Source organism: Portunus trituberculatus, chromosome 27 (genome assembly GCF_017591435.1).
Source record: "Portunus trituberculatus isolate SZX2019 chromosome 27, ASM1759143v1, whole genome shotgun sequence".
Taxonomy (NCBI): Eukaryota; Metazoa; Arthropoda; class Malacostraca; order Decapoda; family Portunidae; genus Portunus; species Portunus trituberculatus.
The window spans coordinates 2,180,536-2,202,555 of NC_059281.1; the positions used below are offsets into that span (position 1 = coordinate 2,180,536).

The following is a 22,020-nucleotide window of genomic DNA, read 5'->3' on the forward strand; positions in this document are numbered from 1 at the left end:
AAGAAGCTAGAGTCAGTCAGAGAAGAAGAATTAATGAGAAGAAAATCTTTAGATTCCATCTTCCTACGACTTGACTTTTTTTAAGGAGTTTTCAAGACATTTGTCCTAGACTTTTGGCTAACTGGTAATCAAGTGGGCATTTTTTTTTTTTTTTTTTTTTTGCCCATGACCAGCTTCCCCTTTTGCATAAAAAAAAAATCCCAGAAGTTTTGTGGGGAGTTGGAATTCAAAAGATTTTTATATCTTCTATTAATGAAAGAGCATTTGGCAAGTTGAAGAAAAGGTTTGGCATGATACCAGCAGAAATATAAAGTGCATGAAATTCAGGTGATGGAAGACTCATGCACCTTATATGGGTAACCTCTCCATCATGCATAGTGCAAGAACAGACTGTATTAAACCAAGGCTTGGAAGGTTTAGAGAGAGAGAGAGAGAGAGAGAGAGAGAGAGAGAGAGAGAGAGAGAGAGAGAGAGAGAGAGAGAGAGAGAGTGAGGAATGTATGCCTCCATGCCACACACTATCACCTCCACAATGCACTCAGCACACAGAGAAGGGTCCCTGACATGGAAACAGTATTCATTCTATGGAAAATCATCATCTCCTCAGGTACCCCTCCCCACTGGCAGAGGAGAAATGCCACAGGCATCTCTGCTTTAGGTGATCCTTCAAAGGGATTGGAGAAATAGGACAACATACAGATATGAGATTGTGATCAGAGGAATTCACCTGAGAAGATAGGGTAACAGCATAGCAGAGGCATTAGAGGTAAGGGAAAAGTCAAGTTGGGCATATCTACAAGATGCTCAGGAATATGAGTAAGGTGTTGCACCAGTTGCTCTAGGCCATGAGGAGAGCAAAGTTGAAAGCTGGTTCACCACAATGGTCAATGAAGGAAGAGGAAAGCTAAAGCTGTTGGTGAACATTGAAATCTCCAAGGATGGAGATCTCTACAAAAGGATAGACAGCATGTGCTGTACTTTTGATGTTAAATAGTCAAAGAATTTCCATTAGTCAGAGGAGTTAGGGGAGAGGAAGACAGCACAGATAAATTTAATTGGAAAGTGACTCTGCCAGATGTTGGAAAACTCAGAGCGTAGGCAAAAGAGCACGTCAAGTTGTTGCAAACATAGATGCAACACCCAGCTTTGGAATAAAAATGAGGATGGAGACAGTAGGAAAGAACAGAAAAGAGTCTACTGTCAGTTATCTCAGACACCTATATTTCAATGAGGAAAAGAAGATGAGATTTAATAGAGAAGAGGTGAAGTTCTACAAATTGAAAATTAAACTGAAGACTGCAAATGTTGCACAAGTTAATAAAGAAAAAATTCAGGGGATGTCAAGATATTTAGGGTCAATACTGGAAGAAGAGTTCGAGCAGGGGATATCTATGGTGCCCTTCCCGGATGGGGACTTTGATGCTGGTTTTGGAGTCACCATAATATCTTAATTTTGGTGAAGGAGGAGAATTTTCTTTAAAAGACAAGTTGTGACTGTACTCTTGAGTTGTGAGACAGAAAGGCAGACATTCTGTGAGTTCACAGCTAGTTTTAATAGTAAGTGCACAGCAACTCCCTGAATTGATCTAAACAAGAGCAGAACTAGTGCTATTAAACTTCAATGAGAGTAAATTATTGTTTTGGCAGGTGTCTACTACCTCCTCCTACCTAGGGTTGCTTCCTTACCCAAGATTAATACCTCTCTTCTTTGTCTTTTACTGATACTACGACCAGCTTGATTCCTTGATCTTTTTTTTTTTGCCCAAGAATTGATCATTGACGAAGATTTCCTAAATATCCCAGTGAGATTTACCATGAGCACACCACTTTCATACTTTGAAGAATTTTTTCTTGAGTTTTATCATATTTTTCATCTTTATCAAAGGATTGGCACTTGGAACTTTCTTTGATCATATGGGGGCTTATGTAACAGTCATACTCAATAAACATGTACAAAAAAAGTGAATTATTGTGAAATGTTTCAGATGAACACTTGAGGAAAGAGAAATAATGGCAGACTGAGTCAAAAATGTATAAGATGCTATGTGTGGGTGCTCAATTCTGGGAAATAAGCAGGAGAGTCATGTGGACAGCGAATAAGTTTGGTGCAAAAAAAATTCAGTGGTATGAAAACTGAGCATATGTACAGAAACTGGGACAAAATTTTGATGAAGAAATTCATTAAAAAACTGATCCTACTCAAATTAGTGTACAAAAAGCAAGGTTTGACTGTACTAGGGAATCTATGCATGTAGATTACAGAGAGGTGCAGAACTGTATTTCTCTTTTGGCATAAATAGACAATAATGAAGGATGAATATGAAATATAATTGACAATGGATCAAAACTAATGAACTAGAATAGAAATATGAAAATCAGTCTTAAAAGTGCTCTGTTGCCAGATAAATGTTCATCTGTTTTGCTCCATCTGTTTTGCTACCATTATAATATTAATATATATCATGCACTTCATTGATATAGTTGCATAAAATAAATATTGCTTAATACTAAAATTCATATATTCATATATCAAATTTCACAGCATATAAGACAAGTGGACATATAAGACGCACTCTCACTTCAGCAGGTGATATTCAGGGTTTTTTTCCTTTTCATGTACTTAAGCATATACCTAAGATCTAAAGCAAGCTAGCAGTATAGCTAAACAAAAAAACAAGCAATCACAATAGTAATACATGATTTCAGCAATAAACAAAGAAAGATTAAACAAATTTTAAAACCACACTGCTTATGGACAGTCATAACTTGAGAGAGATAAGGAAATGTGCCCTTAGTCACAACACTGAATGCTATGTAGCATGCAGTGTTATGACTAATTTTTTAAAGTTAAAAGTTAAAGTTCATTGGTTTTAGTTGAATATCCATCGCATCTGATGCTTTTCAGAACGTCAACCGACCACAATAATATGCTCCCAGTAAACAGCTTAAACTAATGAACCCGAGTAAGAGACTTGATCTGCCAACCTTAGTAATGCCAGGCCTACACATTACCACTGTACTACTAGCCATAGATTTTGCTCAAGTACACGAGTCATATTCCACTGAAAAGTTGTATTCCAAGTAAATTTTTTTCACTCCCAGATATGATGTATACTAAATTAGACTTACTCCAAAGCAGACATATAGAAGTATCACTGTACACAAACAAAAATATGTAATCATATAAGCTAAAAATAAACAAATTAAAAGAAGGATACAAAATACAACAAACCTGTTCCACCAATAAGGACTATTAAGCCAACAGATTAATCCCAGGCAATTTGGTAAGAAACAGCTTACTGCAATGTCTAACTGACAGTGCTCAGTGTAGTTGTTCCTATGAACCACACACATGGAGAGCATCAGATGTGATGGATACCAGAACCAAAACCAACTAACTTTAACTTTAACAGGATAGTGTTTTGAAACACCATGAAATGTTTAAACCAAGTCATGTTCAATATTCCAAACATTTCATAGCCATTCTTTCTTACCTGCATGGAAGCATGGGATGACTCAGCATCCTCTGATGGCAGTTCCTGCAACTTGGAGAGTACTGGGGCCTTAGCACTGGTCCATCCATGCTGGGGTGAGTCCCACTCAAGGGACCCTTCTGCCTCTGACCCTGAGACAAGGTGGTTAGAACCAAGAGAAGCATCAGCTGTTCCACCTTCCACCACTTCTGAGTCTGATGATGTGTTGGGTCTGGCTGGCTGAAGATTCAGTCTGAGATTGGCCCTAGAGCGGTGGGCTGAAAGGATCTCCATGGCTGAACTAGGTCGGGACTCTCCTGAACCCATAGAGTAATCTGAGAAGGTGGTCTTAAAGCTGTATGGGTCTGGCCTGGCTACAAATTTGGTCACTTCTTCATCCATCTCTAGCATAGATGACTTAAGGTCATCCAGCTCATGCTCAATGTTATTGAAGCAGGTAAAGGTAAGGCTGGCCAGATCTTCCTGCACCGACACATCCAAGGACATCTCTGAGCATTCAGATGGTGCCAAGTCTGAAACGCCAGACAAATTTGAACACACAGAGTCCTCTCTTTTGAAGAGCCGCCTTGACCCGTGTGGCATGGAAACCATTTCAGAGAGATTGGAAGTAATAGATGCATCCCTGGATATGGAGCCTCGGGCAGCACGGTGCCGGATTTTGTCCATGAGGTCACTGAGTGATGTACTGGAGATGTTTCCACAAGGAAGGACCTCTTCTCCATCTGGCTGCTCCCTGCAACACAGGCAACTGCAGGAGTCATCCCTTTAACAGCTCCCAATAACAGCACTACGATATCAGAGAGAGAGAGAGAGAGAGAGAGAGAGAGAGAGAGAGAGAGAGAGAGAGAGAGAGAGAGAGAGACTAACCTTCCATCAGCATGCCAGGGGCCATTATAGTCTCCCACTCTTCCGTGCTGAGAGCCTCGCAGGTCCCGCCTTATTCTGTCAATCTTAAAAGAAGAAAGTAATATTCATTAGTATATTCATTATTCATCCAGTTTTTCACTTCTGTACAACCTACTTGTGAAGTTAATGTTATAATTAGCATACTTCAAGTTCTACACCATGTCTAAGCTTTCTGGTTACAGTGGACACTCAATACTCAAACTCGATTAATTCTAGATGGCTGTTTGAGTATCAAAAACTTTGATTATCAATATCTATAAATCAGGTAATTCATTCTAAACTTAGCAAAACCTCAAATTTGTAAAAATTTCAATGTAATTTTTTCTTATAATTTTGATTTGTACATACTGTAAGTGAAGGCTGGTGATGGATAATGTAGAAGAGAAGGGAAGATGGGTGGGGAGGAGGAGAGAAGTCGTCAGAGGATGACTCAACATCCATGAAAACGTCTTTGTAAGTTTTCTCCTGGTGTAATTCCTGTGAACCCACTAGTGGAAGGCTGTGGCTCATGAACACTTGCACTCTCATTAGATTCCTTATTTTCATCACTAATAACCCTCTTTGGTGCCATTAAAAGTTTCTAAATGAAAATGGGTGAGCCCAGTGCAGGAAATGCAGTGGTTACCATGACACTTGACAGGTGTGTCAGGGAGGACCACTGTTTGTTTTATGGTCCTGGCCGCTGCCCCACCTCTAAGCAGTGTCTGGCTCACCTCCAGGCAGTGCAGCAGCAGGAACTGCAGCAGAACAAGGCCCACTCCCTCTTAGACATTAAGAGGAAAATGAGAGGCATCCTCCTGGGAACATTTCTCTCACACAAATCCCAACCTCAAGGACAACCACCCTCCAAGGCAAGCCAACCCTGACCACCTCCCCTACACCTCACTTACCCTTGTTCAACCTCCTTCACCCCCTAGAGTTCCTATCTCTGCCCCAACCCTTGCTCCTCCTCCTACACTCTTCCAGGCTCCCATTCCAGCCTCCATTCTTGATCCTACTCCTGCTCCCACTAAATCTCTCAGCCCCATTAGAAATGCGGTACCCCACCTCACAACTACACCACAACACACCACTAGATCCCCCTTCATTCCATAGAATATCATAGAAGATGAGGAATTTGTACCCCAACCCCTTTGAACTGATGTCATCCACCAAAGGCTTCCCAGCCCACAGCCCCACAACCAGCAGCCCAGCAGCCTTTTCCCTCGCTTGGTAGTGCAGGCTTTATATCCTCTTCTTTCTCACTTCTGGCCAAGCATGCTTCAGGTTTTGCAAAGCCTTTTTTTGTTAAGGGGTTAGCATCACTAGCACTCAAATTCATCAACTTTCTGCTTTCAGGGTACAGCTTCAGCGAAAGCCTCCTTCGGTGCCTGCCAGGACTCTTCTCCTTCATTACATCACTCACACAGTGAATAATCCACTTGCCTCCCACTTCATTTTCTGGAATGTCTGGTCTTTGTACAGGAAACTTCCAACCTTTAAAACCATGGCCTCTTCATACTCTCCTCTTGTAGGTGTCTGTGAGATGTGGCTTACAGAGCCATTCTTTCCCTACTTTCCAAACTATATTTCTTACAGGAAGAACAGGGAGACTGGCGAAGTAGGAGGCGGCCTACTGCTACTGATCCACCAGTCCTTTCCTTCTATTACTCTTTCTATCAATTCTTTTCTGGGTGGTGCATCTGGGAGTGACTATTACCTTTGACTCAGGCCCTCTAAATATTCTGCTAATTTAGAATCCATGTTTAAATATTTCCCTGCAGGAATTTCAGCATTTGTTTTCTCAGATTCCCTCTCCGACATTAATCATGGGCAATTCTAATGCCCGTCATGACTTCTGGGAGCCAGCCCTCCCCAGGAGCCATGGAAATCGTTCAGGAGCATCACTCCTAAGTTTCCTGGCAGAAAGTGATTCCCTCTCCCTTCTCACACCTCCTGGCCTCCCTACCAGGATTGACCCAGTTTCAGGGAACCCCTCCACTCTAGACATGTGCCTGGGGAATGGCCCTCTCCTTCTCACTACTAACCAGCCCTTACATGGGAAGTGACCATCTTCTTGTTATTATTGCTTTCCCATCAGTGCCACCATCCTCTCACACATCATGCAGACCCTGTCGGTGTCGGTAGCTCCTTGCTGGTGCTAATCCCTCCTCAACTTTCCTCCTCTTTTCCATCCATGGAGGTTGACAGCCGTTACCCAATCACAGGCTACCTTTCAAACCCAGCTTGGGAAGTGACTGATGGATGCATATTGTGAGCCTATTTAGAGACATGTTTACCCTAAATTTTTTGCGATGACTGTACTATGCGTACAGTAAATATATTTACTAACAATGATAATCGACACCTAGCAACTATATTTATCATTGGTGCATATGTAGGTAAGTAAGTATCAATGATAGTTAAGGTCTGGCAACTCTATTCATGTCTTAGCTACCCTTCCTTACCCACCAATGCCACATTACGTTTTTTTTTTTTTTTGCACAATCAACATTCTTTCTGTTGCTTCCTTTCACAGTTAGAGCTACCTGTTACTGGTTATCTTTAATGTATTTAAGTTCCTCATTGACTGTTTGTCTAACAGCGTGACATTATGCATGACTTCACAGTGCCCTGGTACCAATGCTTAGAACAAGATAGACGCTTCCAGTGCTTAGACATGTGGCTGCTCGTCAGCAGCTACTTTATGGAGTTGATGTTTGTTGTGTGCCTCTACATGGTGGCTCTCTGGGGTTGCTTTATCTGCATTGTGGCCACTTAAAGGGATGTGGAGGACACAACAGCCTTGTGTGTGTTTTTTCTGTTCAACGAGACATGCATAGCATATTACTGCTGTGTGTGGTGTCACCAACATGCGATTGTTTGGTCGTCACATCGGCGTCTCACTTAAGGTGGGTTCACATGTGCCAATTTGGGACTGTTTTTTTTATGTACATAGAGTTTCTGACTCGCAATCGGTGCCTAGCAACTGCAAAAGTAGTTTCAAATCGAGACCAACATTTTGATCTTGCTAGTCTCTTACCTGGTGGGCTTCCTGTCCCCCTGACTCGGGTAAGGGGCAAGAAGCTACACTCTGCTGATGCGCCAGCCCTTACAATACAAGTACAGTACTCCACATTTTGAATAACAATACAAACTGGCTGGAGAGTGCATCATAAGCAATAATAAGTAATAAATCAAATTAACCACATTAATGATAATATTAAAAAATCATTCTCAAGATGGGGCGATAAGGCAGATTTGAATTATTCAAGACTGGAACATGTAACAACTGACTCAGGGAGGGAATTACAGAGGTCAATGTTTCGTATTGCGAATGAATGTTTCCTAATACAGTAAAACTCCTACTCCGCTTAACGAACGTTTGTCTAACGAATTTCTGGTTTAACGTACTATATAAAGTTAGACCAAAAAGTCCGCATAACGTACAACCACACCCATTTTAGCGAATTTTCTGGGTTTGAATTTGCCGGGTGAGGGACCAAATGCGGCAGCTTTGCTGTGATTGTCTGGCTCCCCGCCTCTGTCTCTAGCGCTCCTGGAGCTGGATCCAAGATTCTTTAACAACATCAGAGCAACCTCCTGCCGCGAAATGACTTCCATGAACGCTTGGAGGGATGGTGACGTGGTTGCTCTGAGGTTGCTGGGAACACCATCCCTGGAGGTGGTGTTACTGTCTTATATATGCATATATGTTCACAAAACAACATTTCTATTAGCTTTTTACAAGCCTTGCCCCCACGAAAAAAAAAAATTTTGTAATGTATAAAGTGAAATCTTACATGGAATACCCAAAAAATAAAGCAGAGATGATGAGATTGGCCACAGACGGCAGAGACTCCGGCGACTTGGCCGCTTCTTCTTCTTCTTGTGACCTTTTTAGCTTGGCGTGTTGTCTTTCACCACGATATTAAATTTGTTTTCACTTCTCTATTGCCTGCTATAATGGATATCATATCATAGTATTCATATACGCTCATGCCATGAGGATAACCTGGACTCTGTGGCAGTGAGTGATAGTGAATTACTAATGAAATACCGTGGTATTTCATTAGTAATTCACTATCACTCACTGCCACGGAGTCCAGGTTATCCTCATGGCAGGAGCGTATATGAATATTATGGTATGATATCCATTATAGCAGGTAATAGAGGAGTGAAAACAAATTTAATATCGTGGTGAAAGACAACACGCCAAGCTAAAAAGGTCACAAGAAGAAGAAGAAGAAGAAGCGGCCAAGTCGCTGGAGTCTCCGCCGTCTGTGGCCAATCTCATCATCTCTGTTTTATTTTTTGGTATTTCATGTAAGATTTCACTTTATGCATTACAAAACAATTTTTTCGTGGGGGCAAGGCTTGTAAAAAGCTAATAGAAATATATATATATATATTTTTTTAAACCCATGTGGTATGTTGGGGACCAGCCCAGAACGTATCCCCCCTACTTCCATTATTTTCTATGGGAAAATTACGTCCACTGAACAAATTTTCGCTCTACAAACAGCTTTGACACCCCCTATCCTGTTCGTTAAGCGGAGTATTACTGTATCTAGGTTGGTGCGTACATGGGCCAACTTGTGTTGATGGCCTCTGGTGGTGTTAGAAGTTGGGTAGAAGAAGAAATCGTTAAAATACAAGGAAGATTTTCCATTTACAATTTGCCACATCTTAATAATGCCATGACGTAATAGTCTCCCTTTAACAGAAAATAAATTCAAAGCTTTAAGGCGATCATAATAGGGTAAATTCTCAAATCCTTCAATAACACATTTAGTCCATCGATGCTGAACTGAATCAAGCGCCTTGACATCTTTGATATAACCAAAGTTCCACATCACTGAGCTGTACTCTAACGTAAGGCATATCTCAAAGATATACAAGGTCATAAATGTGCGATCACAGTTAACAGTGGATTTCAACAAGTTATTTGCCACAACAGAGGCTTTACATCTGATAATAAAGATATGTTTGTGAAACTTCAGTGATGTATCCACAAAAATACCTAAATCTTGAGAAATATCCTTTTCTGGTAATATTTCATCCTGTAAGTAATAATGAGCCACATCTTCAAGTCCAGATCAATCAATACACTTGCAACAAAAGCAGAGAACAACACATTTGGTAGGATTCATTTGTAAACCCCACATATTAAACATTAAAAAAGAAAAAGCTTGTGCAAATCGTCATTTGACAAAATAGCTGCTACTCTACAAGAGCTGTTTCCCTCAATGCAGAGTGTTGTTGGAGGTGAGGACTGAAGACTTGTCAGGATTTAATTTGATTGCAATTGTGCTTAATCTTAAGATTAACAATTTTCTTATGACAAATGTAGGCTAATTTAGAGTGTAGTAGACACTTTCTTTCCTTCTACTTAGCCAGGGACGTATCCACAGGTATTTTCTTCTTTGTTGACTCTTCCATTACGCCAAAAGAAGAGCAACCACAGCTTCAGCATCGTCACTGGAGGAAGAGGTCTTAGTGGGTTGCTATTGTTTGCTTACATTCACTTCCCGCCAGGAAGCCGACTAGTCAATACCAAGGATTCTATGCAAAGAGGATATATGGGTTCAATGGCAGGGTTGGAGAAATCGATTAGGGAATGGAGGTACCAAGAGATGGCGTGTGGGTCACAGGCAGCAAGGGAGAGAGGGATGGGGGGGTCCATCAGCACGGGATGATGAGCGTCAATACAAAATTCAAGCAGAGAAAGGAACGCAAGCCGGAACAGCCATTGCCTGCCTCTGCCTGGGCCACACCACACGTATGTTCCTGTTTCTATTTTCTTTTGTGCTTGTGTTTTGTTTTGTTGTTGTGTGATAGCTGGGTTGGTTATCACACAAACAGCTCACCTGCCGGCGAGCCGTTTAACCGGGTTCGTCCCCAAAAATATCATTCATCCCCTGGGTCGATATATTGACAAATTTTTTGGTCGTCTCCCGAATTGTTCGTCCTTAGAGACGTTCGTCAAGCGAGGTTTTACTATATATATATATATATATATATATATATATATATATATATATATATATATATATATATATATATACATATTTATCTATTTATTTATTCAAACATGTTTTATTTACCGTATAAGTTTATAACAGCAAGAGAATAGAGGGAATAAATAGGGGTGAGGGGGGTTATGGGAGAAATCTTCTTAAGTAACTCCTGAAAACATTTTCTATGACACTGCTCAATACCAACAGATGGCAGCACCACTGCTGTCCTCCTGACTTTAACCCACACCACAACTTCCTTCTTGTATATTTCTTGGTCAATACTTTGCAAGTGCTACATCTGACACTCTGACAAGAAGGGATGAGTCAGAAACTCTACGTTCGTAAAATAACGGTCACAAACTGGCACATGTGAACCCAATTTTACTCCACTAAATTTTTTTCCAGGGTGGTATGTATGATGGGAATTTACTTTTATTTTCCTTTTAAATTTACCTATATATCCTGTCCTGTTTTGTATGTCTTGTATGACATAGCTGTCAATCAACCATTTAGTTGTCACGCCAATGGTTTAGCTTTTGTAATGGCTAGACCGTGGTCACACTGGTATCATCTCGTCTCCAGAGGACGGTATTCACCTTGCTCACCAGCTGTTTTTCATGATGGTGAGCAAGCGACTTTTAGACACTCCTCAGAGTCCAGCAATGGCGAGGCCCACCAACACAGCAAGTTTTTGCATCTTTCTCTCGGTAATTGAGTTGACATCTGCTCTTCATAGCCTGTTGAGGCAGTGGATAGTCTTTGCAATAAAGTTGTTAAGAAAATTTTACCTGTTGGTTAAAGCCATGGCTAAGGAGAAGGTGAGTAGAGACTCAGTGTGTTTGAGTGATAGTGACACTAATGATGATGAGGAACCTGACGTGGAGGGAAGGTAGAGGACGAGCTACCCATAATACCAAATGAAGAATGTGTTAACAATGCTTGTACGAGTATTGTTCTTTTTCCAGTACCAAGGGTTAACCTAGTATCAGTTCTCCAGCACCAAGAGTTAAACCTCCAGGTGGATTTAATTTGGTTAACACTCCAGAGAATTTTCAAGGGGGTAAGATTAAGGTGCCATTTTTTATGGTCAATGGTTGCAATGAAAGTGGTCACCACAAAAAATGATTACCACAAAAAGTGGTTTGTAGGTCCACCTTGCACATGAGCCATTCAGTAGCAGCCACTGATGAGGCTAGTGTCATTATCTAATACAAAAGATATATTAATACACACACACACACACACACACGGGACACCATCGATGGCGGATGTGGTCGCTGAGCTCCAGAGCAATCATCTCTAATTCTACAGTTACCATTGCCTAAGAGTAACCAAGGTGGGAAAGGAGCTTGTAATGTTTGTCCCGTCTCCATATAGTCATGTTAACTGTTGATTAGCAAAATAATGTCCAGGGGAGGTGAATATAAACTGTAGCCTGCGTTTGAGCCATCAGCTGGTTTGTTTACATCTGCGCAACATGGCGGCCGTGAACTCGAAAGATGAATCAGACTTCACAGGATTTCAAGGAATAATGGAGAAGAGCGTTTATGTGAAGAAAATTCTGGAGTTGGAAGGTAAAATTGAAAACTGTTTGAAAAGTATGGGGGCCTGGAAACGAGTTATGACAATGTAATGAAAGAGTGTGCCGATATGAAGAAAGAAAATGAAGTACTGAAAGAGGAAGTTAAGCTAATTAAAGTGAATTGCGACAAATGTGGAGAATCTCTAGGAAAAGTGATGGAGAAGCAGGCTGAATGGAAAAAAAGTCAGGAAGTGGAAAGAAAGGAGGTAAATTACAAAGTTGCAAGTCTGGAAAAGGAAATCAAAGAGTCTGGGAGAAAACTTTGGGCCTTGCTGAAATTATAGATCAACAGATCATAGAAGAGAAGATTGCTGAGAAAGTGGTGAAGGTTATTAAGTCAAATGAGACATTGGTGAGGGAAACTGTAGACAAAAAGAGATGTGTGGTGATATTTGGTGTGGAGGAGGATAAGACACCGAGTAAAATGGAGAGAGAGAAAACATAAAAAGGTGATAAATAATATCATTAATGTGGTGCAGGAGGAGGAAAAGACCTAGTACAAGAAATAGAGGACTTCCATAGAATTGGAAAGTTCACAAGAGAAGGTATGAGGCCAATAAGAATCAAACTTAAGTCACAAAAGGATGTAGATGAATTGGTGGAGAAGTCATGGAGGCTAGCCCAGCAGGAAACAACAAGGAAGATTTGGTTGAGAAGAGATCTCGGTGAAAAGGAAAGAGAAATGTTAAATGAGTTGAGAAAGGAGGCTTTGAAAAAAATGAAGAGAGGACAGAAGAGGAGAAGAAAGAGTTTTTCTGGAGAATCTTGGATATGAGACTGAGGAAGTGGTTCATAACCCAGAAAAGTACAGCAAGAAAGGACTAAAGAAACTTACGTATGAGCGGAATGTAATGTATTCCAACATAAATGGAGTGATATCGGGATTTTAGAACTCAACGATTACTTGAGGGACAAGAACCCAGATATTGTGGGTCTTACTGAAACAAAACTGAGAGAGGAGAAGACCTGATGATGGTTGGAGAAGGAAATATAATGTTTGGAAAAGAAATAGAGTAGGTAAGATGGGAGGAGGAGTGATGTTGCTGGTTAAAAAGATATAAAGGTGGATCAAGTGAAAGAAGGTATGGGAAAGGCAGAAGTGCTAAAGATCAGAGCAGAAACTAATGAAGGAAAAAGAGGCACTACATAGTGGTGTACGTACCACCTAAGACAAATGCATGGTCAGTACAGGAATATGAAGAAATGATAAGTGATACAGGAACATGTCTGGAAGAAATGTTGGGTGGCTGTGAACGAACTATAATGATGGGAGATTTTAATTGTAAAGAGGTGTGTTGGGAGGACTGGTCAATGGAAGGATCAGAGACAACATGGGGAAATACACTATTGACACTGGCAATGGAAAATGTGTTAACTCAGTGGGTCAAAGAAGATACTAGGTTTGGAGGAGAGGGAGCATCGTCAAGACTGGACTTGGTCTTTAGTACAGAGCCAATGGTCATTGAGGAGATGAGGGTGGAGTGCCCTTTAGCAAAGAGTGATCATGCAGTTTTGGAGTTCAAGGTGATAGATGAAGAGAAATCTAGAAGAAATGAAGAATATAAAGTGGGAAGATGGAATTATGCCAAGACAGATTTTGGAAACCTAAAGAAATTCTTTCAAGAGACAAATTGGATGAAATTCAAGAGTGCTAAGGAGCAAATGAAAAGTGGAAGGAATTTATAAAAATATACAAAGAAGGTGAGAAAAATTTGTACCAATAAGACAACATAGAGAAGTTGGAAAGCAGGACTGGTTTAACGATAGATGTGAAAAGGCTAGAACAAGAAAAGAGGATGCATGGAAGAGGTGGAGAAGGAAAAGACGGATTAAGCAGTGGGAAAGTTACAAAAGAGCAAGAAATGAATATGTGTTGATTAGAAGAGAAGAAAGAAAGAAACAAGAAAAGGATATAATTGATAAATGTAAAGACCAACCAAGGCTTTTTACAGACATGTGAACAACAACATCAAAAATAGAGAAAGTATTGAAAGTTTAGAAGTAAATGGAGTATGCAGTGAAGATCCCAGGAAATGGCAGAGGCTATGAATGGATGCTTTCGGAAGGTATTCACAAAGGAGACTGCTTTTGACAAACCACTGGTAATGGAACAGAAAGGGATTATGAAGGAGTTTCAAGTAACTGTGGAGGAGATCAAGAATATGATGGGGAGTTTAGAAGTGAGAAAAGCTGTGGGACCTGATGGGGTATCAGGATGGATTTTAAGAGAATGCAGGAGCAACTGGCAGAAAAAGTTTGTGAAGTAATTGATGCCTCATTAAGGGAAGGTGTAGTGCCCCAAGACTGGAAAAGAGCTAACATTGTCCCAATCTATAAATCAGGTAACAAGAGAGACCCATTGAACTATAGACCAGTGTCACTTACAAGTGTGGTAGCTAAGATGTGTGAGAGGGTGGTGAAGAATAGATGGACAGACTTCTTGGAGAAAAATGACATACTTTGTGAGTGTCAATTTGGTTTTAGAAAAGGGCGTTCATGCACGACAAACCTGATATGTTACTATTCGAGGGTGATAGATGTAATACAGGAAAGAGATGGTTGGGCTGATGGAATATATCTGGATTTAAAAAAGGCCTTTGATAAGGTACCACACCGGAGACTGATCTGGAAACTTGAAATGGTAGGAGGAGTGCATGGCAGTTTACTAAAATGGATGGAAGACTTTTGGTAGGAAGAGAAATGAGAACAATAATTAAGGACAGACCATCAGAATGGGGCTTGGTGGAGAGTGGAGTTCCACAGGGATCAGTGTTGGCACCAGTAATGTTCGCAGTCTACATAAATGACATGGTGGATGGGGTGTCCAGTTATGTGAGCCTATTTGCAGACGATGCAAAATTGTTAAGAAAAGTGAGATGTGACAAAGATTGCGAACTACTCCAGGAAGACTTGGACAGAATATGGAAATGGAGCTGTACATGGCAAATGGAGTTCAACACGACAAAATGCAAGAAAATAGAGTTTGGCAAGAGTGAAAGAAGAATCAGGAGTATGTACAAGATAGGAAATGAAGACATAAAACCAGTCATGAAGAAAAAGACCTTGGGGTGACAATTACCAATGACCTATCGCCAGAGAGACATATAAACAAAATAATTGGAGAAGTATTGAACTTATTGAGGAACATAAGAGTGGCGTTCGATATTTAGATGAAGAAATGATGAAGAAAATAATTACTGCAATGATAAGACCGAGGCTTGAATATGCAACAATACAGTGGGCTCCGAACTTAAAGAAACACATAAGGAAACTAGAGAAAGTACAGAGGGCTGCAACAAAATGGTGCCTGACTTAAGAGATTTGACTTATGAAGACAGACTGAAAAGAATGCAACTTCCGACCCTGGAAAACAGAAGAGAAAGGGGAGACCTGATAGCAATATACAGAGTGATGATTGGCATGGAAAAATGGATAGGGAAGATCTGTGTATGTGGAATGAAAGAATGTCGAGAGGGCATGGGAAAAACTAAAATGGCCACTTATAGGAGAGATGTGAAAAATATAGCTTCCTCATAGAAGGGTGGAAGCATGGAATAGTTTAGACGTGGAAGTGGTCAACGCAAGGAATATTCATGATTTTAAGAAAAAGCTGGACATTAATAGATATGGAGACGGGACAACACGAGCATAGCTCTTTTCCGTATGTTACAATTAGGTAAATACAATTAGGTAAATACACACACACACACACACACACACACACACACACACACACACACACACACACACAGGTAGCTCAGTGGTTAGAGCGCTGGCTCCACAAGCCAAGGAAGGGAGTTGATTGGCCGGGTGGAGATATTTGGGTGTGTCTCCTTTCATATGTAGTGTTCACCTAGCAGTGAGTAGGTAAGGATGTAAATCGAGGAGTTGTGACCTTGTTGTGGTGTGTGGTGTGTGCCTGGTCTCAGGCCTATGAAGATCGGAAATAATGAGCTCTGAGCTGTTGAGGGAACGCCTGGCTGTCTCGTCAGAGACTGCAGCAGATCAAACAGTGAAACACACACACACACACACACACAGAATAATAAGCATTTTCAGTGTTTTCAATACCCCTGAGTTTCATGATCCTTGAGTTCACAGTCCTCAAGTTTAGTGCTATACCTTAGGAAGAAAGCTAGCGCAAAATATGCGATGGTTGTGTAAGTTCAAGACCTCAGGTACCACTGTGATGGAGATGCTAAATTTTCAAATATACCATATAAGATACATGGGCATATAAGATGCAACCTCATTTCAGCAGAGCATATTTATGAAAAAAACATTTTTAATGTATTCAAGCATGTACAGTTTAAAGCAAGATAGAAGTACGGCTGAAAAATAAAGTAACCAATCACAATAGTAAATATACTGCACATGACTGCAGTAATAAGAAAGAGGTAGTGGTCTAGTCATAGAGGTGAAGCAAAGAGCGTAGCCCACAGCTACTGGCTTGTCACTGAACAGAGCCACGTTGAACATTTCCTTACATCAAATTATAGTTAAAAAATATAATGTAGCATGCTTGCCTATAATATGATGGTGTAAATCTTCAAGTGGATGGGTGAAGAAAATTTCAAAATTAAATCTATGAGAGACATCATATTTACGGGTAAGATGCAGGGTGAATTTTCAACCCATTTTCATGAAAAATGTTGTCATATACACCATCAAATATACTATATGACTAAAAATTAATGACTTTTCACAGCTAAATCATGTTACTCTCAACATTTAGCTATTCTGTAAGCTAAATGAACAGCTACCAAGGAATTACAAGCTATGAGGTCTGATCAATACATATAAATTTGTAAAAAAAATTATCCTCTTTAATGCATTACACCTAAATTACTGTATCAAATATAGCATCAGAACTGTCCATGGCAGAATTCTACTAGCCCATTGGTTCTTATCTTTCTGGCCGCAACCCAAAAACTCTGTCTAGACTTACCATGGTGATCCATATGTCTTCAAAAACACTCTTTTATATAGAGTTCAAATTACATGGGGTGTTTTCTTTCATCTCAACTAAATTATCTGTGTCTATGATTAACTTATTTAGATGTTAATGACTCAGCTATTGTATACATAGGATTAATATACTTTGATAACATTTTGAATAGGTATATTAGGGAAAAACCAGGTACACATCCTTGGTGATCCACTGGAAGGGCTTGGCAACTCAACTTTGCCCACAGAAAACATGCCTCAAAAGAAGGCATCAAGTACTGTACATGCATTTCATTAATGAAATTTTCTTTGAATACAAATTTTTAAGTAAACAAAATAAAGCACTACATGTTTGATATAAAAAATAAGTATAAGAAATTCAGTGCAACCATAGCAATATACTGTGCCTACTTACCACTTCCTCTGAGTCAGGTGTCTCAAGATCATAAGTTTGATGAGAAGCCAGCCCATGGCTCCTAACTGCACTCCTTACATATTCTGGTGAAGACTCTGAGGAGAGCCACATTGTCTGCTGGTTATGAGTCATTGCTGATCCTTGGCCTTCATTTGGTACCCTGATAAAAAAAAAAAAATACCAAAAATGGCTATATATAAAAAAAAAAAAAAATTACTACAAAAAACCAGCAAGTCACATTATATCAACAGAATTCCCAATATCACTAATATTCAGGTAGTGTATGCTATCACTTTAAAATAGAGGGCATTATAAACAAAGAAAGGTGAATTTAAACTGCAAGCTTCAATACTTTCATTGACTAATGTTGACTAAAACTAATCATAATTATAAAGAATACAGTGGCACCTCAGGATAAGAGCATCTCTCTTTAGGAGCACAAAATACTTGGAAAATTCACTATGGTTAACAAACGTGGTTTCAACCACTGCATGATGAATCACACTCACAGTGTCCACACACACACACACACAAAGGCCAGCCATAGCAGCCGCCAACGCATCCCACCACACACACGTAGCTACCAGGCCTGGCCCCCAGTGACCACACAACCACATGCTAGGAGGAGAAAAAAAAATGGATAGACCGGTAAGAAATAAATTACCAAATTCAAAATATGTTGATGAGGCCCAGGAGCAAAAAAAGTGGCCAGTCAAAGCATGAGTCCATCTTCAACAGGGGCAACATTGCAAGGTAGATTGGTAATGTTGGAGAAGAGATTTGAGGAGTTGGTGAAGGAATTAAAAGTTCAGAGGAGTGAGGAGGAGCAGGATAGAGAATTCGCAAGGCTTTGAAGGAAAGAGTTAAGAGACTGGAGGAAAATGAAAACGATTGGTGGATGAGAATGCACACTTGAGAGTGGAGGTTGAAAAATACAAGAGACGGTTGGAGGAGAAAATGGAGAGAGTAGTAAAGGAGAAAGATGACTTTAAGGAAATGATTAGTGAGCAGAATGAAAGGTTTGAAAGGAATGGAAACTGAAGAAAACACAATGGACTGAGTCGAGGGAAGCAGAGATGGTTGGATTACAAGAAATAATTAAAGATCAGTTGAAGGAAGACAAAAAAGAAAGGTCCAAGGAACTGGTTAATGTAATGAAGAATAAGGAAACATTGATAAGGGAAATAGCAGAAAAGAAGAAGAGTGTGTTAATATTTGGGATGAAAGAACAAAATATAACATATAAGCCTAAGAGAATTAAGGAAGAATTAAAAACGGTAAGAGATCTGTTAAAAAATCTAAATGATGATGAAAAAAAAGACCTACAAGAAGAAGTGGAAGAGATCCATAGACTGGGTCCGTATAAGGAGGGAGTGAGCAGACCGATTAAAGTAGTACTGAAGTCACAACAATCTGGAGGATATCCTATATAGAACATCAAAGTTAAGAGAGATAGAAGGTTGTAAAGAGGTGTTTGTGAGAAAGAATAGAAATGAGGAAGAGAGGAGAAGATATAAGGAATTGGTGGAAGAGGCGAGAAGGAAAAATGATGAGCGGTCTGAGGAGGAAAGAGAAAAGTTTTTTTGGAGAGTTATAGGAGAGAGAGTCAGAAAGTGGTATGTGGAAAGAAGGAATACGGAGGAACCCCTAGAGGGAGCAGTGGGTGGACCGTAATGTATACTAATATAGATGGGATACTGTCAAGTAGATTGGAATTGCAAGACTATATGATAGTGGAGAAACCTGATATAGTGTGTTTGACTGAGACAAAATTGCATGAAAAAACAAAGATAAATTTGGATAATAAATATAATATATGGAGAAAGGATAGAGAGAGTAAAGGTGGAGGAGGAGTTATGATTATGACGAAGAAAAAAATAAATGTGGATAAGGTTTGGTATGGGAAGAACAACGCAGAAGTGATAAGCATAAGGATAAAAAGAGATGGAAAAGAATTAATAATCATGGTGACCTATATACCTCCTAAAACAAATTCTTGGACATTAAGGGAATACGACAATATGATCAAGGATACTTTACAGAGTTTGGAAAGTGTATTATCTGGAAAAAGAAAGGTGATACTAGTAGGAGATTTTAATTGTAAGGAGGTGGATTGGGAAAATCTAGTAAGTGGTGTTGGAGAGGAAGCATGGGGAGAGAGATTTCTTAATCTAATGATGGAAAATATGATGGAACAGAGGGTGAAGGAAAATACTAGATATAGAGGAGATGATGAACCGGCTAGACTGGATTTGGTGTTAACAAGAGAAGTGTACCTATGTGGAGATATACAATACAAGTGTCCTTTGGGAAAGAGTGATCATGTGGTTATGGAAATGCAGATAGCAACAACACAGTGAAGGAAGGACGAGACATACAGGAGTGGTAGATTGAATTATAGAAAGATGGACACAGAAAGTTTGAAAAATTATTTCAGAAAATTAGATTGGGAGGAGATGTTACAAATCAGAGAAGTGCAAAAGAAATATGAGATTTTTATGAAATATTATAAATAAGGAGTTATGAAATTTGTATCAAAGTATAAACCGAGAGAAGAAGGAAGAAAGGATTGGTTTAATGCAACTTGTGTTAAGGCTAAGGAAAAGAGAGATGTGGCTTGGAAAAGATGGAAAAAGAGCAGGAATATACTAAATAAGGAGAATTATAGAGTGGCAAGAAATGAGTATGTGAGGGTGAGGAGGGAGGAAGAAAGAAAATTTGAAAAAGATATTGTAGACAAGAGTAAGGAACATCCAAAATTGTTTTACAGGTTCATAAATGGTAAACTTGGAAAAGAGAGAGTCCATTGAAAGATTAAAAGGAGAGCAAGGGATAGTAGATGACCCTAAGAATATAGCGGAATTGCTAAATAATAGGTTTCAGCAAGTATTTACTGAAGAAACAATGTTTGTAAAGCCTCAGAATGTACAAGGAAATGTGCACATGGATGACATTAAGATACCTAAAAAGGAGTTATATAAAATGTTGGAGGAACTTAAAGATGATAAAGTGATGGGACCAGATGAAGTTTCAGGAAAATTATTGAAGGAGTGTAGAGAAGAATTCATTGATCCATTATATGATATTATAAGGTGTTCATTAGAAACAGGGGAAGTACCAGTAGAGTGGAAGAGAGCTGAAGTGGTGCCCATTTATAAGGGAGGCAGTAAGGAAGAGCCTCTTAACTATAGACCTGTGTCTCTAACAAGTGTGGTCGGTAAGATTTGTGAGAGGGTGATAAAGAAATATTGGATACGGTTCCTGGAGGATCATAAGTTATTATCGGATCATCAATTTGGCTTCAGGAAAGGGAGGTCATGTGTAACAAATCTACTGAGCTTTTATTCAAGAGTGGTTGACAAAATACAAGAGAGAGAGGATGGATGGACTGTGTATATTTGGATTTAAAGAAAGCTTTTGACAAGGTACCTCACATGAGACTGTTATGGAAATTAGAGATTTATGGAAGACTGAAAGGAAAAGTGTTAAAGTGGATGGAAAACTACTTGAGATGGAGGGAGATGAGAACGGTAATATGGGATGCAAAGTCGGACTGGTTGGTGGTGGAGAGTGGAGTCCCACAAGGCTCAGTGCTGGCACCAATACTTTTCCTTGTATATATTAATGACATGCCAGAGGGAGTAAACAGTTATATTAATTTGTTTGCGGATGATGCGAAGTTGTGTAGGTGTGTGAAGAGTGAAGAAGATTGTGAAATTTTACAGGCAGATCTGGATAAGATTTGGGAGTGGAGCAAGAGGTGGCAAATGGAATTTAATCTGAGCAAAAGTCATGTGATGGAGATGGGGAAGAGTGGAAGACGGCGAAGAAGGTCATATAAGATGGGTGAAGAAGTAATGTTGAAAAAGGTGGAAAAGGAAAAGGATTTGGGAGTGATAATACAAGACCATGGGCAGTTTGAGGCTCATATTGATAAGATGTTTGGAGAAACGTATAATTTGATAAAAAAATATTGGATTAGCCTTCCATTATATGGATAAAGATATGATGAAGAAATTAATTAGTATGGTAATTAGACCAAGATTGGAATATGCTGGAGTGGTTTGGTCCCCTTATAAAAAGAAGCATATAAGGAAGTTGGAGAGATTGCAGAGAATGGCAACAAAAATGGTTCCGGAATTGGCAGAAATGACCTATGAAGAGAGATTAAAAGAAATTAATTTGCTTACCTTGGAACAAAGAAGAGAAAGAGGAGATTTAATACAGGTTTATAAACTGTTAAACGGACTGGATGAAGTGGATAATGAGCAAATGATGTTGAGAGAGGAAAACTTAAATAGATCTACAAGATCGCATAGTAAAAAGATAGCCAAAGGAATATGCTTGAAGGATGTGAAGAAATATAGTTTCTCACAAAGATGTGTGGAGGTGTGGAATGATTTGAGTGAGGAGGTGGTGTCAGCGAGGAGTGTGCATAGTTTTAAAGGAAAGTTGGATGTGTGTAGATATGGAGACGGGGCCACACGAGTATGATACCCAGGCCCTGTAAAATTACAACTAGGTGAATACAACTAGGTGAATACACACACACACACACACACACACACACACACACATACACACACCATAGAGGAAAAACTGGATAGAGTCTTAGCGGAAAACGAGTCCTTCAAAAAAGAAATCTATTTGTTAACGATAGAGAACAAAGAGTTGTTG

The 22,020-nt window shown here is 39.7% G+C and overlaps 1 protein-coding gene across 12 annotated transcripts in view; it reads right to left on the reverse strand.

Annotated features, from left to right (window-relative positions):
• The window catches only part of LOC123509836, a 194,048-nt gene that overhangs the window by 61,654 nt on the left and 110,374 nt on the right, over window positions 1-22,020 (reverse strand). For 10 of the 12 annotated variants that reach the window (XM_045264407.1, XM_045264400.1, XM_045264408.1 and 7 more), the window contains 3 exons: window positions 17,344-17,503; window positions 4,362-4,444; window positions 3,495-4,242 (listed from right to left, as the gene is read on the reverse strand). In XM_045264407.1, the coding sequence (XP_045120342.1) occupies window positions 3,495-4,242; window positions 4,362-4,444; window positions 17,344-17,503 (991 nt within the window). The remainder of the gene's footprint in view (window positions 1-3,494; window positions 4,243-4,361; window positions 4,445-17,343; window positions 17,504-22,020) is intronic. The other 2 variants (XM_045264411.1, XM_045264404.1) reach the window with 1 other exon arrangement.